Source organism: Ranitomeya imitator, chromosome 2, assembly GCF_032444005.1.
Source record: "Ranitomeya imitator isolate aRanImi1 chromosome 2, aRanImi1.pri, whole genome shotgun sequence".
Classification (NCBI taxonomy): domain Eukaryota; kingdom Metazoa; phylum Chordata; class Amphibia; order Anura; family Dendrobatidae; genus Ranitomeya; species Ranitomeya imitator.
In genome coordinates this window covers 152,718,054-152,734,520 of record NC_091283.1, presented here as the reverse complement: position 1 = coordinate 152,734,520, position 16,467 = coordinate 152,718,054, and the positions used below count along the sequence as shown (strand labels likewise).

General features: G+C 45.8%; 1 protein-coding gene across 2 annotated transcripts in view; it reads left to right on the top strand.

Moving 5' to 3' along the window:
- Window positions 1-16,467, top strand: part of COL5A1 (collagen type V alpha 1 chain) — a 236,137-nt gene that overhangs the window by 188,143 nt on the left and 31,527 nt on the right. For both annotated transcript variants that reach the window (XM_069747489.1, XM_069747488.1), the window contains exons 29-40: window positions 3,061-3,114; window positions 5,568-5,675; window positions 7,349-7,402; window positions 8,047-8,100; window positions 8,635-8,679; window positions 8,775-8,828; window positions 9,080-9,124; window positions 10,552-10,605; window positions 10,847-10,900; window positions 15,212-15,265; window positions 15,654-15,761; window positions 16,351-16,440. In XM_069747489.1, the coding sequence (XP_069603590.1) occupies window positions 3,061-3,114; window positions 5,568-5,675; window positions 7,349-7,402; window positions 8,047-8,100; window positions 8,635-8,679; window positions 8,775-8,828; window positions 9,080-9,124; window positions 10,552-10,605; window positions 10,847-10,900; window positions 15,212-15,265; window positions 15,654-15,761; window positions 16,351-16,440 (774 nt within the window). The remainder of the gene's footprint in view (window positions 1-3,060; window positions 3,115-5,567; window positions 5,676-7,348; window positions 7,403-8,046; window positions 8,101-8,634; window positions 8,680-8,774; window positions 8,829-9,079; window positions 9,125-10,551; window positions 10,606-10,846; window positions 10,901-15,211; window positions 15,266-15,653; window positions 15,762-16,350; window positions 16,441-16,467) is intronic.

Below are 16,467 nucleotides of genomic sequence, written 5' to 3'. Positions count from 1 at the left end.
CGTGCGGCATATTACACCCCGTTCAGCGTGTCTGGCACTGCGGTATCGTGTGGCACATTACACCCCATTCAGCGTGTCTGGCACAGCGGTATCGTGCGGCACATTACACCCCGTTCAGCGTGTCAGGCACTGCGGAAGTGTGTGTGGCAAATTACACCCCGTTCAGCGTGTCTGGCACTGCGGTATCGTGCGGCACATTACACCCCATTCAGCGTGTCTGGCACAGCGGTATCGTGCGGCACATTACACCCCGTTCAGCATGTCTGGCACTGCGGTATCATGTGGAACATTACACCCCGTTCAGCGTGTCAGGCACTGCAGTATCATGCGGAACATTACACCCCGTTCAGCGTGTCTGGCACAGCGGTATCTTGCGGCACATTACACCCCGTTCAGCATGTCTGGCACTGCGGTATCATGCGGCACATTACACCCCGTTCAGCATGTCTGGCACTGCGGTATCGTGCGGCACATTACACCCCATTCAGCGTGTCTGGCACAGCGGTATCATGTGGAACATTACACCCCGTTCAGCGTGTCAGGCACTGCAGTATCATGCGGAACATTACACCCCGTTCAGAATGTCTGGCACTGCGGTATCATGCGGCACATTACACCCCGTTCAGCATGTCTAGCACTGCGGTATCGTGCGGCATATTACACCCCGTTCAGCATGTCTGGCACTGCGGTATCATGCGGCACATTACACCCCGTTCAGCATGTCTGGCACTGCGGTATCGTGCGGCATATTACACCCCGTTCAGCGTGTCTGGCACTGCGGTATCGTGTGGCACATTACACCCCATTCAGCGTGTCTGGCACAGCGGTATCGTGCGGCACATTACACCCCGTTCAGCGTGTCAGGCACTGCGGAAGTGTGTGTGGCAAATTACACCCCGTTCAGCGTGTCTGGCACTGCGGTATCGTGCGGCACATTACACCCCATTCAGCGTGTCTGGCACAGCGGTATCGTGCGGCACATTACACCCCGTTCAGCATGTCTGGCACTGCGGTATCATGTGGAACATTACACCCCGTTCAGCGTGTCAGGCACTGCAGTATCATGCGGAACATTACACCCCGTTCAGCGTGTCTGGCACAGCGGTATCTTGCGGCACATTACACCCCGTTCAGCATGTCTGGCACTGCGGTATCATGCGGCACATTACACCCCGTTCAGCATGTCTGGCACTGCGGTATCGTGCGGCACATTACACCCCATTCAGCGTGTCTGGCACAGCGGTGTCGTGCGGCACATTACATACTGTTCAGCGTGTCTGGCACTGCGGTATCGTGCGGCACATTACACCCCATTCAGCTTGTCTGGCACAGCGGTATCGTGCGGCACATTACACCCCGTTCAGCATGTCTGGCACTGCAGTATCGTGCGGCACATTACACCCCGTTCAGCGTGTCAGGCACTGCAGTATCATGCGGAACATTACACCCCGTTCAGCGTGTCTGGCACAGCGGTATCTTGCGGCACATTACACCCCGTTCAGCATGTCTGGCACTGCGGTATCATGCGGCACATTACACCCCGTTCAGCATGTCTGGCACTGCGGTATCGTGCGGCACATTACACCCCATTCAGCGTGTCTGGCACAGCGGTGTCGTGCGGCACATTACATACCGTTCAGCGTGTCTGGCACTGCTGTATTGTGTGGCACATTACACCCCATTCAGCTTGTCTGGCACAGCGGTATCGTGCGGCACATTACACCCCGTTCAGCATGTCTGGCACTGCGGTATCTTGCGGCACATTACATCCCGTTCAGCGTGTCTGGCACTGCGGTGTCGTGCGGCACATTACATACCGTTCAGCGTGTCTGGCACTGCAGTATCGTGCGGCACATTACACCCCATTCAGCTTGTCTGGCACAGCGGTATCGTGCGGCACATTACACCCCGTTCAGCGTGTCTGGCACTGCGGTATTGTGCGGCACATTACACCCCGTTCAGCGTGTCTGGCACTGCGGTATCGTGTGGCACATTACACCCCGTTCAGCGTGTCTGGCACTGCGGTATCGTGCGGCACATTACACCCCGTTCAGCGTGTCTGGCACTGCGGTATCGTGCGGCACATTACACCCCGTTCAGCGTGTCTGGCACTGCGGTATCGTGCGGCACATTACGTCTGTTCAGCGTGTCTGGCACAGCGGTATCTTGCGGCACATTACACCCCGTTCAGCGTGTCTGGCACTGCGGTATCGTGCGGCACATTACACCCCGTTCAGCGTGTCTGGCACTGCGGTATCGTGCGGCACATTACACCCCGTTCAGCGTGTCTGGCACTACGGTATCGTGCGGCACATTACGTCTGTTCAGCGTGTCAGGCACTGTGGAAGTGTGTGTGGCAAATTACACCCCATTCAGCGTGTCAGGCACTGCGGAAGTGTGTGTGGCAAATTACACCCTGCTCAGCACGTCCAGCACTGTGGTATTTTGCGGCACATTACACTCCAATGCTGTACCGTCGCCCCTCCGGACTTCATTCTGCGCTTTCTCTCCTTTCTTAGATTTTCAGTTTTGTGAAGAAAAAAAATTCCCACTATTCATCATCGTTAAGATTTCTCTTTGCTGTCCATGAATAGAAATGAGCCGGTACAGGGCCATCACTCTGCCTCGGATGGATTTGCATCCTCTGGCTATAAATTCAGAGTTTCTGATTTTCTGCCAGCCAGTAGGTGGGCACAGATAGCACTGACATGATCTCACCGCAGCTCTGATCATTGTGAGACACTGGGGAAGGTACTACCTACCCAGGAGTAGTGGTGGAAACATGAGATGTCCCCTGACGTATGGGCACAGCTCCTCACATCTTGTCATCTGCCTGCCAGGCCACTGAGATTGCCTGCTTACATATCTCTTGGAGTAACCTGGTCTCTTGTGGCAACAGCCAGATAGCCCATGGATTTCTAGGCTGGTTGCTGTTCTCTGTCAGTGCCCAGGGACTGGCGGGCACATCCGTAACCAGTGCTGGAGAAGTCTGCAGCACATTGTGCCGGGGTCACTGCTCTGCATTTATTAATACTGCCTCCTGTTTATCTCCGTCTCTAGGGTGAAGATGGCTTCCCAGGATTTAAGGGGGACATGGGAACCAAAGGAGATAGAGTAAGAACCTTTGTTTTGTTATTCGGTATTTCCTGGAATAAAATGGTCATGATGGAATATATGGACATATCCACTACAGGAGGTGCCTGGTGGTGGTTGTAGTCTGATTCCTTCCTGAGGTTATTCCCGTGACCATTTAGGTTGTTATTATGTGGTGTTCCCCTACGAGCAGCCATTTACAGGTATTTATTGACCTCTCACAGAAGATCACCAGATATTAATATATAACTCACGGCAGGGCCGGCGCGCGGAGACACTGGCAGCGTAGCGTCGGTATGTTACGGCTAGAGGGGATTGCTCTACCAAGCAGACATGCCAGTGTTGCCACGCTGCGTCACAGAGCTGCTGTAACTTATCTACTTGGAGCAGAAGGTTGCAGAGCCCAAGCTGCTGCAGAACCTCCATATTTAGTGCCCTGTCACACGGCCACTTATAAGAACAATTGTGCATGGTAATTTTCTGTGTAGACTTACCACTGCCATTATATCGTTCACACAGGACCTAATGTCACAGATGTGGGCAGCATGTCTTTCCGAGGATGTGCTGCTGACATTAAGAAACTGCATGGGGACCTGAGGGACCGTAGGAATGAAGGATGGGTCCCCATTTGGCATCAGGACTTAGATGAGTGCAGGACTGAGGGGTGCACGTTATGGGCAGAAATCATGGGGACATAATGATGGGGTATGAGGCTGGGGCTCAGTGCACTGCCCTAATTATTGGTGAAACCGAAACAATAACCCTAATGCACCCATCCTGCTTCCACCACCGGGCACTGAACTAGGGGCGTCCTAGACGGGAAGGTACAGGAGAGACTTTCCTGGATGGTACAGACCATTATTAACATCCAAGATGAGGCCACAAACCCTAATTGGCTTGAGGAAATGGGCATCCATCCTCATAATGGCATATAGGCTTCATTGTAAAGAAACCATTGCTGAACGTGGATGGGACGTAATCTGTAAAAATTGCCTCTGTTCTCTAGTGAGCAGCTGGGGGTCCAACCTTTAATAAAGACACATAATGGATCATCCACTTTCCACCTCCAGAGATAATTACAAGCAATATAAGGTGTCTTTTCTGATGAAGGCGCGCTCACTCACACTCGTTACTAATGATCACCTTTAGTTTCTGCCAGGGTTTGGCTCAGCGTTTAAAGGTACAATCAATATATTCATTAACTGATAACCTGCCGTAACCTGCGCACTGCATGAAGATGTTAATTGACTTGGGAGAATCGATGGTAATATCTGGTGCCTCACTGCTGCAATTAGTTATTTGGTATTTCATTTGTGCTTTAAGAGGCTGGAAAAATCCCAACAATTAAAAAGGTGGAAGTATAGATTTAATTAACGTCCTATTTAAAGACCTGGTGATGTAGATCTGTCACTTGGACGTATGGGACAGTTATGTTGTGCTCCCTGTAAGGTCGTATTGTGGGATGTTAAAGTCTAATCCATCGCTGTGACTGGAGATATACGGAGTGTGGTTAAATAGGTCTCATGTACAATACCACACCCATCCATCTGGTGCCACACTCCACACCGCCATTCTCTCCTACTTGTGAGAGAATACACCGCAGATACTACATCAAATTCTGTGGCTGATCGTATGGATGGGGAAGTAAGGTTTGCATGTGCTCCACCCAAAAATACCCCATTCAGATGATTGCAACTGAAGTTCTGTCCTGACAAAATCTGCTGTGTGAGTTTCCATATTAGACAGTGCACCGTATATCGGCACAGGTTTACCTTCCTACAGGCTCACAAGGCCAACTATGCACAACACCAGTCTGCCCGCAAAACTGTGTAATGCGAAGCAATGTAGAATATAACCCGGAATGGATTTCTGTGCTTATAGATATTCATGGTTACAGGTGTAAGAGCAGTAGTAATGATAAAGGACTGGAAGTCCAACAGTCTAGCATGGGATGTACTAATCTATTTGATCAGGTTCTCTATCAGTACTACCTTATTACTATGTCTAGATTACCAGATGCCACAGAGTACTGTATGAAAGCCAGGTAGGCTAGGGTTAAATCTTAGCGCTACAGGTTCTGATTAGCTGCCCATGGATTGCTATGACTAGAAGGCCAAGTGTTCACTGGTCAGTCAGCTGGGGGTAGCAGAGCAGAGTGGGTTGTGTTGGAGCTGGAATGAGATGCCAGAAACCCTCTCCAAGAAGAGACTGCACAGGCCCTGGGCACCGAACTGCAAGTATCATTGGTTGCTATGGATGTTTGACTGAACTGGGGCTAACTCGGCCATGTATGAGTAGCCAAGGTCTCTATTTAGTTACCACCTGGACAAGGTTGGGATTTTATGTTTATGATTTTGGTACTGTTTCTTAGATAAAAACCATGTGGCTTTGTGTTCCAAGCGGCTACCCCATAGAGTGAACCCTACAGTATGTATTAGGGTTCCTTTTTCTGATTAATCTTTATGTACCACCAGGGAGAACTTGGACCCTCTGGTCCCAGAGGTGAAGATGGCCCTGAAGGTCCAAAGGGAAGAGGTGGTCCTAATGGAGAGAACGGTCCTCTTGGTCCTGCTGGGGAGAAAGTAGGTTTTCCACAATAAAAATTTGTTCTCATTGGAATATGATTACATAAAGTAAAGAATGGACATCTTGCCTTAATCCTAATGGCGAGCGGCATCCAGAGAGGTCACTGCATATGCTGGCGGGAGTCACATTTTCGGGATTAATTTTGCCACTTGTCCTGCTCATATTTCATTTCCCTGAGACGCTCCAGCACATGAACAATGCCAGGGAATATAATATATAATCTATTGTCTGTGTACATGTAATTATTATATATCTCATGTACAACATAATGGCGAGGAGCTCGCCCCATAACACAAAAAAACATCTCTCCCTCCCATGTAATGTCCTGAACTGATCTCAGACCCGAGAAGAAACGCTGACACAGTAATTGGCTCCAACGCTGATCCCTTCCAGCACTTGACTGTATGTGAAGGTGCAGATATTCCTTGGAGTTACAAAATATTGAGAACTTTTCAGACTCCACAGCACGTTTTATCCATTGCCGTCTGTGACAGGTAGACAATTAGCTTCACGATGGCAACCTGCACTTCAGTATTTACCACGTGACATAGAAAAGAGCTGGGTATTTATCCCTTTTATCTGTATGTAAAATATCTGTCAGGGACAGAGCAGAATCTGTCATCTAATTATGGCTTATTACTGTTTTCCTTTCCTCTATTGTTCTGTCATGTTGATGTGAATCTGTCATATATTGTGCAGGAATTGTAATGGTTTCATTGTTGGGTCCTTTAAAGGTCATTTACACAGACGGATGATTGACCCAAAGAAGGGTTTGTACCCAATCATTGCCTTGTGTAGTCCATCGTCTAAACGGGTGAATGCTCATTTCTCATAATATGCAAATTGCCTCTTCTGAGAAAAAGAGGACTTAAACTCTATAGCGCCACCTGTTGGAATGCTCATTTCTCATAAAAGTGTTGAGATAACGACGATGACGCTCTGGTTACATGATAATGACACTGACACTCGGGGTAAGGGATAACGACAATGACACTTGAATTACAGGATATTGACGCTGACGCTCAGCTTATGGATAATGACACTGACACTCAGGGTAATGATACTGACATTGTGGTTTTGGAATAATGACACTGACACTCTGGGTAGAGAATAATGACATTGACACTCTGGGTACGGGATAAGGATGCTGACACTCGGGGTACGGGATAATGACGCTGACACTCGGGGTACGGGATAAGGATGCTGACACTCGAACAGGATAAGGATGCTGAAACTCAGGGTACGGGATAAGGATGCTGACACTCGGGGTACGGGATAAGGATGCTGACACTCGGGGTACGGGATAAGGATGCTGACACTCGGGGTACGGGATAAGGATGCTGACACTCGGGGTACGGGATAAGGATGCTGACACTCGGGGTACGGGATAAGGATGCTGACACTCGGGGTACGGGATAAGGATGCTGACACTCGGGGTACGGGATAAGGATGCTGACACTCGGGGTACGGGATAAGGATGCTGACACTCGGGGTATGGGATAATGGCGCTGATGCTATGGTATTCCCTTGTTAAAATTTCTGATTGGTCCCTCTAAAATGGGTTTGTATCTGAAGAATTTTTGAGTTTTTAGGATGACGGTGAATTCTGCACCATGTACCCAGCCTGTATAACACTAAACACCAATAACCACAATTCTCGTCTCCTTAGGGAAAACTCGGGGTTCCAGGATTGCCAGGTTACCCGGGAAGACAGGGTCCAAAGGTAACGTCAGCATTAATCTGTCGCCTCCTTGCACTGCGGATGCAATCATCCTATATAAACCTGATTGAATACCAAGTCTTATTGATCCTTTGGTTCATCGAATCCAGATCACATTTTCTGCAACATTTCCTAAACACTAAGTACATCACAGGTAAACTGGAGCAGATGGAAAGTGACCACCACTCAAGACAAACAGCTCTGCAGCATTCTGCCTGGGCATGCTGGAAGTTGTGGTTATCCACCTGTTACTGAGCAATAGATTGTCACTGTTATAAAGCATTTTCTTATCTCCAGTTGTGTTTTGTCCAGATTGGGTTTTAATATTTCCTATTCACATCAGTCCTGGCCCCAGTCAGGCTCACAATCTACTCTCCCTCCCTGGTACAGACACTAGCAGGATTCTCTCAGTATATGTTTTGGAGCATGGGGAAAAAAAACACAAAAACATGGGGAGAACATACAACTAGGCTTCATGTTGTTCTTGGTCAGACATGATCCCTGCGCTGCACCACACCTAACCACTAAGCCAGTCTGTAAATGCACAGAGGATAAACAGGTCCCAATCTTTCCCTGTTTGTTGCATTTTGGTTTTTCCTTCATGTTTTAAGCTCCTAAATAACATCTTGTTCTCTTGTTACTTCAAGGGATCACTCGGAAATTCCGGTTTTCCAGGTGCAAATGGAGAGAAAGGCTCAAGAGTAAGTGTGTAATATTATTCCTGTTATCACTGTGTTGTATGTGCCTGACAGGTGACACGACGCTGAACTCGGCTGAGGCACAATCATTGCTTTCTGTTCTAGCTCTACCAGATATCATTATTACATCCTGATACCCTGATTATATCTGGGTGTGAGTACAGGGGAGCCCCATGTTTCTTCATCCTCCTGTTGGGGACTTTACATACAGTTTATGATGTCAGACCTCAGGCTTCCAAAATAATACAAGGCGATATCCAATGTAATAATGTGCACTGGTAGCAAAAAGCTATAACAAATTCGTATTGAATGTCACCACTTTATTATTATTCCTTGGTTGGTACCGACGGAGCTGGGAAAGATTTACTTGCACGTCTACCACAGAGAGCTTGTTATTCTGTAATAAGGTGTTTTTTTTTTTTTTCTTATTCTTGAGTTGAAGTCTGAACAGACCTAGAGCCATAGGCTGTGAGGAGAGGACAAGCCCCTGTGGGCATATCTAGTATATTAATATATTTATTTCTTGCCTTCATTTAGGGAACCCCTGGCAAACCAGGTCCAAGGGGGCAACGAGGTCCAACGGTAAGATATCAACACTCTCTGTTTGTACACAGAATTTTACACCTAATAAACACTATTGGGCTTTACTGACCTACATGTTTTATTGTCTCCTGAAGGGTCCACGTGGTGAAAGAGGTCCAAGGGGAACAACAGGAAAGCCAGGCCCCAAGGTGAGAACCCACCTATCGTATGGGCAGCAATAGACTGAGACAAGAGTAATAGTAACGCAGGCCCCAAACAACAAATTCATCTCCTGCTTATCCACTCTGATCCAAAAGATCTAATTCTTTCCTTACCTCCTGTATCTACTGCCCCACTCTCTAAGTATAGGATAGTAATGGTCTCCCGCCTAGATCGCAGGATTTAGTTTTTCTTAGTTTTGTCGAAGTATTGATTCTAATCTCTGTTCTCTCTTCTGCAGGGTAATTCTGGAGGGGATGGCCCCGCTGGTCCCCCTGGTGAAAGGGTAAGATGTGGTTAATACTGAGTACAATAAAGTGCACTGAACCTAGGATACCCAGTTATCTCAGATCCCATATGAATCAGGGCTTAGAAAACAAATAGTAATGAAGTGTAAAGTGTCAGAACCTTGGCTGTAAAAATCATTTTTCATGTGATAACCATCAAATGTCAATGTATGACCATATGGCACAAATGTCTGGAGAATCAGGAAGTGTGGGACAGAAAGAAGCTGCCTCTAACGAGGTCCAGTAATTGCACGTCTGCCATAGTCACAGGTTGACGTGGACCTTCCTCCTTTAAATTTGCAAATCGTGTAAAAACCATATGTGTTAGGGTTATTGAAAAGCACCAAAAGGACAATTCTGAGATGATTGAGTCCAGTCTGATAGATAGTAACATTAGAGGTTATCTGCCTTCAATTCATTACTTTTCCAGGTATTGGTAAAAGAGTCCTCAAGCCAACGGCCCTCTCCTGCATCACTCTATAGAAAGGCTCAGCCGCCTCCATCCAAGTATTATTAGCAATATCCCCTCTTTTCTGTAGTCTTGAGATTTAGGATGACATCGTAGCTTATGTAGGATGGAAATTTAAGGGGTTTTCCTATTACGCAGCTATGATGCAAGTGTATGGGAAACATATTGACACTTTCTTCTTATTCCCAAGACCACGTGATATGAAGCACTGGTGTAGATGTTGCCATGTAATAGTCACATTGCCCCTGTATCTTCCATAGATAGATCTATCAGAATGAGGGTCATCAGAGGACGATGCTTTTGTTCATTGTGGGGCTTGTGTAGGTTCACTAGACTCTGGGAGCTGAAGAGATCTCTGTGTACCTGTTACTAACGAGAGTGTTTAATCTAGCCTGGAATTTAATAATCACATTCAACAAAGAGAAATGTTGTGGGGTCTGAGGTAGAGGTTGGTCTGCATGACGCGATCCTGTACCAGCATGGTGCCCGGTAAATCTTTGCCGCTGGGTGTTGTCAGACGTTCTAGCTCTATTAGAATGGGCAGTTTGAGTTCCGGTCCAGGATATGGACACTATGCTGGAGACGCTGATTGCACATGGTTCATCTCCGCAGGCCGCATTAACACGACATACAATCCCGTGTTCCCCTCCCCCTCTCATGCTTGCAGCCAGCTGCATCATTGCGCAGAACAAGCCGCTGCTTTACATTAGACTAGATCCATCGCTTTATGGTCTAGAGAAGGGAACTCAGAACTGCAAGCCAATCTGACAACACGGGGTATAAGAGCAGCATGTCTTACCCAGAATGCCTCATTCATCAGCCCCTCTGATCCGGTCACACAGTGGCCAGCTCTGGCTTTTAGTTCAAGCTTTGAGAATTGGTATGGCAAGTGCATGTGACCGCCTACACAAATACATGGTGGCCATTGTAATCTAATGCAATGTCATCTTATCACAGGGACCACCTGGACCTCAAGGACCCACTGGATTTCCAGGACCGAAGGGCCCCCCTGTAAGTGGAACAACCTATTGTGTAGTGGATCTAGAGCTGCACAACATATATCATATTCACCACAAAAAACACTGTCTAACTTTAGTCCCTGTGCAATGCATGCAGAAAAAGCAAATATAAAGTGCGTAACATTGTGATATACTTGGCCCGAGCCGCTGTATAATTCTTCACCCCTTCAATGTGTTGTAGAACCTTCTGCAAAGTGTAACCGGTTCTGACTGTCGTTTTCCTACCATTTTAGGGTCCACCAGGGAAAGATGGACTTCCTGGACACCCCGGCCAAAGAGGTGAAACTGTGAGTACATGATACTAGTTTGTGTCATCCTTACATCTGACTTGTACTGGAAGTGTGATTGCTCTAGACCGTTCTCTGTAGATGAGGAGATGTCGCCCATCTTTCTGCTGCACGGCGTGTGTCTCTTCATCTACATGGAGGGATCTAAAGAAATCCCCCGACTTATTCCAGGGAAGTCAGGGTAACGATGATTTACAAGGGGCCCCACAATACCCACAATTGTCCAACATATCTGTCACCTCCATGGCGCCCCCATAAGGTGACTTATGGTATTGCGGGTGAATCATTTTTCTTGGTGACTTGATCTGATGGGTGAATTTTTGTGTGTGGAGTTTTCTCATTGATTTACTGCAGTGAATCCCAGACTCTGTAATTCAGTTTGCCCGGTCTATAATAATGTTGGCAGATTACAACTCATGATTTGCCCACCATTACATTACATTGGGGAACCGATTTGCTGAGTTTGATATTCACTTTGGTGAATTGAAGTAAAAACTTTGTGAATAGATTTGCAAATCTTGAATCCAAAACAGCGATTCAGTCATCTCAGATTATCAGATGCTTCTGTCACTGCTTAACGCATCACTACAGTCTGAACACAGCCGGATCCCGGGGCCAGATAATCTGCGTACTACTACCTGCACAGCATGGACCCTTGTATGTGGCCTCTCCATGAAATAACTCGCTGCTTGGGGCTGATGTGCTGATCGCATCCATTGTGCGCATAAATTTGTGGCAGCTGTGATGGCACAATCCTGTGTGGTGACTGTGCGATAGAGGTATGATGTTCTTGTGGCTAAGCTTCTCCATTCTAACATAGTATCATGCTAAAAACATGTACTGGATGTGAATGATATATATTCAATACTCTGCAGTATAATACAGGATAAGTAATGTATGTAAAGTTATGTATGCACCAGCAGAATAGTGAGTGCAGCTCTGGGGTATAATACAGGAAGTAACTCAGGATCAGTAATGTAATGTATGTACACAGTGACTGCACCAGCAGAATAGTGAGTGCAGCTCTGGGGTATAATACAGGATGTAACTCAGGATCAGTACAGGATCAGTAATGTAATGTATGTACACAGTGAGTGCACCAGCAGAATAGTGAGTGCAGCTCTTGGGTATAATACATGAAGTAACTCAGGATCAGTAATGTAATGTATGTACACAGTGACTGCACCAGCAGAATAGGGAGTGCAGCTCTGGGGTATAAAACAAGAAGTAACTCAGGATCAGTACAGGATCAGTAATGTAATGTATGTACACAGTGACTGCACCAGCAGAATAGTGAGTGCAGCTCTTGGGTATAATACGTGAAGTAACTCAGGATCAGTACAGGATCAGTAATGTAATGTATGTACCAGTGACAGCACCAGCAGAATAGGGAGTGCAGCTCTGAGGTATAATACAGGATGTAACTCAGGATCAGAATAGGATAAGAACAGTAGGGGAAATATTTGATCCCTTGCTGATTTTGTAAGTTTGCCCACTGACAAAGAAACGAACAGTCTATAATTTTAAGGGTAGGTTAAATTTTAACATTGAGAGATAGAATATCAAAAATAAAATCCAGAAAATCACATTGTATAAATTATGTAAATTTATTTGCATTTTGCAGTGAGAAATAAGTATTTGATCCCTCTGTTAAACAAGACTTAATACTTCGTCGCATAACCCTTGTTGGCAAGCACAATAGTCAGACGTTTTTTGTAGTTGATGAGGTTTGGGCACATGTCAGGATGAATTTTTGTCTACTCCTCTTTGCAGATCATCCCTAAATCATTAAAATTTTGAGGCTGTTGCTTGGCAACTCGGAGCTTCAACTCCCTCCATAAGATTTCTGTGGGATTAAGGTCTGGAGACTGGCTAGGCCACTCCATGACCTTAATGTGCTTCTTTTTGAGCCACTCCTTTGTTGCCTTAGTTGTATGTTTTGGGTCATTGTCTTGCTGGAAGACCCAGCCACGACCCATTTTTAATGTCCTGGCCGTGGGAAGATGGTTGTCACTCAGGATTTTACGGTACAGGGCTCCATCCATTCTCTCATTGATGCGGTGAAGTAGTCTTGTGCCCTTAGCAGAGAAACACCCCGAAAACATGTTTGCACCTCCATGTTTGACAGTGGGAATGGTGTTCTTTTGAGTCATAGGCAGCATTTCTCTTCCTCCAAACATGGCGAGTTGAGTTAATGCCAAAGACCTCAATTTTTGTCTCATCTGACCACAGCACCTTCTCCCAATCACTTACAGAATCATCCAAGCGTTCATTGGCAAACTTCAGATGTGTCTGCAGATGTGCCTTCTTGAGCAGGGGAACCTTGCGGGCACTGCAGGATTTTAAACCTTTACAGCTTACCAATGGTTTTCTTGTTGACTGTGGTCCCAGCTGTCTTGAGATCATTAACAAGTTGCCCCATGTAATTTTAGACTGATCTCTCACCTTCCTCATGATCAAGGATACCCCACGAGGTGAGATTTTGCATGGTGCCCCAGATCGATGTAGATTGACAGTCATTTTTTATTTCTTCTATTTTCTTACTCTTGCACTAACAGTTGTTTCCTTCTCACCCAGCGTCTTGCTTATGGTTTTGTAGCCCATTCCAGCTTTGTGCAGGTCTATGATCTTGTCCCTGACATCTTTATAAAGCTCTTTGGTCTTGCCCATGTTGTAGAGGTTAGAGGAGTGTGACTGATTGAGTCTGTGGACAGGAGTCTTTTATAAAGGTGACTATGTAAGACAGCTGTCTTTAATGCAGGTAACGAGTTGATTAGGAGCGTCTAACTGGTCTGTAGGAGCCAGAACTCCTAATGGTTGGTAGGGGATCAAATACATATTTCTCACTGCAAAATGCAAATAAATTTATAGAATTTATACAATGTGATTTTCTGGATTTTATTTTTGATATTCTATCTCTCAATGTTAAAATTAACCTACCCTTATAGACTGTTCATGTCTTTGTCAGTGGGCAAACTTACTAAATCATCAAGGGATCAAATACTTATTTCCCCCACTGTAATGTATGTACACAGTGACTGCACCAGCAGAATAGTGAGTGCAGCTCTGGGGTATAATACAGGAGGTAATTCAGGATCAGTACAGGATCAGTAATGTAATGTATGTAGAAGAGTTCACAAATAGGATACTACTCAAATTATATAGAAAAACAGAATTCGGCACTCCTAATTGAGATGCAAAAAAAACAAAATAATTTTTATTAAAGTAGGTATATCTAAATTGACGTTTTGGCCAATAGTAGGCCTTCATCAGAACTACAATTATTATCAGTTCTCAGTTCCTGAGGACGAAAAAGTCAGGCACACCTTGACCAAATGTACCTGAAGAAACCAGAACGAGAGCTGGGGATATGCACTAATGTGCCAGGAGTATGCATATATTGTTTTTTTGCATCTCAACTGGGAGTGCCGAATTCTGTTTCTCTATATAATGTAATGTACGTACAAAGAGACTGCAGCAGCAGAATAGTGAGTGCAGCTCTGGAGTATAATACAGGATGTAACTCAGGATCAGTAATGTACTGTATGCACACAGTGACTGCACCAGCAGAATAGTGAGTGCAGCTCTGGGGTATAATACAGAAGGTAACGTAGGATCAGTAATGTAATGTATGCACGCATTGACTCCACCAGCAGAACAGTGAGTGCAGCCCTTGAGTACCGTATATAATAAATGATGTTAATCTCCTTGAAACCGAGGTGCTGTCTAAATTAAGTCTGTGTAATGTTTGGAGCTGTATATGTTCTTTAATATTTCCTCAGTATGGTTTCTTCTCAGAAATGGGACAATATGTAACCGTCTAGTTCTGAGCTGTATATAGCAGAGTGATAGTATACACTTAGGATGTAGTGCATGAATCCATACTGACTACAAATAAATTATTCAGTATCCCGCAGGTAAGATAGATTTATGGATTTATTAGTCTGCCTGCTGCATGTCAAATGATAATTTTCATCCATCTGCGAATTATATTTCGGAGGCTGCGGTAAGTGTCCCGCTCATCTCTCCCAGTATAACCAGTCTCCAAGATGCTTCTGTTATTGGGTTTCTGTAGTTTGCGTCGCCACTGTTCCTTCCACTGACCTTGTTCCCACTCCTAGTGTACATGTTGGTGCTGCCTTATCTATAGTACTACAATGTCATTGACACATCTTCCGTTAATCTTCAAGTTTTTCTTTCTTCCCCATATGTGTTGTCATCTCGAAATCTAGCTGCCTGGTGACTCAGGGAGAGGATGGCCACCTACATCTCTCTTCTACCTCATCTCACCTTCTTTATTCCCATTAACAGGGTTTCCAAGGAAAGACGGGTCCCCCTGGTCCACCCGGCGTCGTTGGTCCTCAGGTAAGTTGCTGGGTATCTATTGTCAGTCAGGACAGGCAGGCAGCTCTTTGATAAAATCTACTTAATACGCCGATGTAATTTCACAGATCTTTCTGTAGCGGTGACATTCTGTGATCCACAGCCAATTCCTTCATCTCTGTACATTATCTGCTATCCGATGTAATTCTGCAGAACAGGGGATTCGTTGTGCTCAGGGTCGCTCTTAAATATTAATGGACGAGAAATAAGATAGAGTTGTTACCTGGCATATAAGACCTAAAGTGTTAACACAAGTTCTAGATTCGCTGTCCCAGACCTGGTATTAGTGAGAACTGACAATAAAATGTCTGATCTCCCTTCTCCTTCTTCTCATTTATTGTTTGTCTGTCGTATTCAAAACCTTTTCCAGGGTCCAACTGGAGAGACTGGTCCAATGGGTGAAAGAGGCCATCCAGGACCTCCCGGTCCACCTGGTGAACAGGGATTACCCGGACTGGCTGGAAAAGAAGGATCAAAGGTGACTTATTAGTTTCTGCAGAGGAGAATAGGAAATAAGGATAAAAAAATGCTATGGGGGAAAATCACCGGAGCCAACCCCAATCTGTGAGCTCTGTAGGGTATACTGGATATCCTGCAATAAACCGAATACTACTTGCTTCATTCCTCATATTAGATCAGCTTTCTTGGTGGTGGGGGAGGAAAAGTCACTTAGTTCATATTCCCCCTCATTTTGTCATCACTTAGGCCAAGTTCAGACGTTTGTGAGATTCAGTCTGAGTTTGAACTATGATATCTGGGGTATATAAGGCTGCTGAGATCGAGTCAGAAAATCTGCAGCTGGACTGGAAATCACTGTGTTTCATGGATGTCTACATTCTACCACCGACCCACAAACAGCAGTGTAAACTCATAGAAATAGGCGGTTACAGAGTAGAAACTGTTGTGTAACAGGGCTATTTTCTTCCTTAAATGTCGCCACACCTGCCCTTGTTTTGTGTTAGGGAGGTAAATTAGCACACATGGCCCGTGGCCTATTGATGCGCTGGTGCTGGACTTTCCTTTGAAGATATATAAATATATACGGTACTAATATTTGTCTTTCCTAGGGAGACCCGGGCCCAGCAGGTCTGCCTGGTAAAGATGGACCCCCAGGTCTAAGAGGATTCAGCGGTGAACGAGGGCTGCCCGGTCCGATTGTGAGTAGATAAGTCTGCGGATTCTGC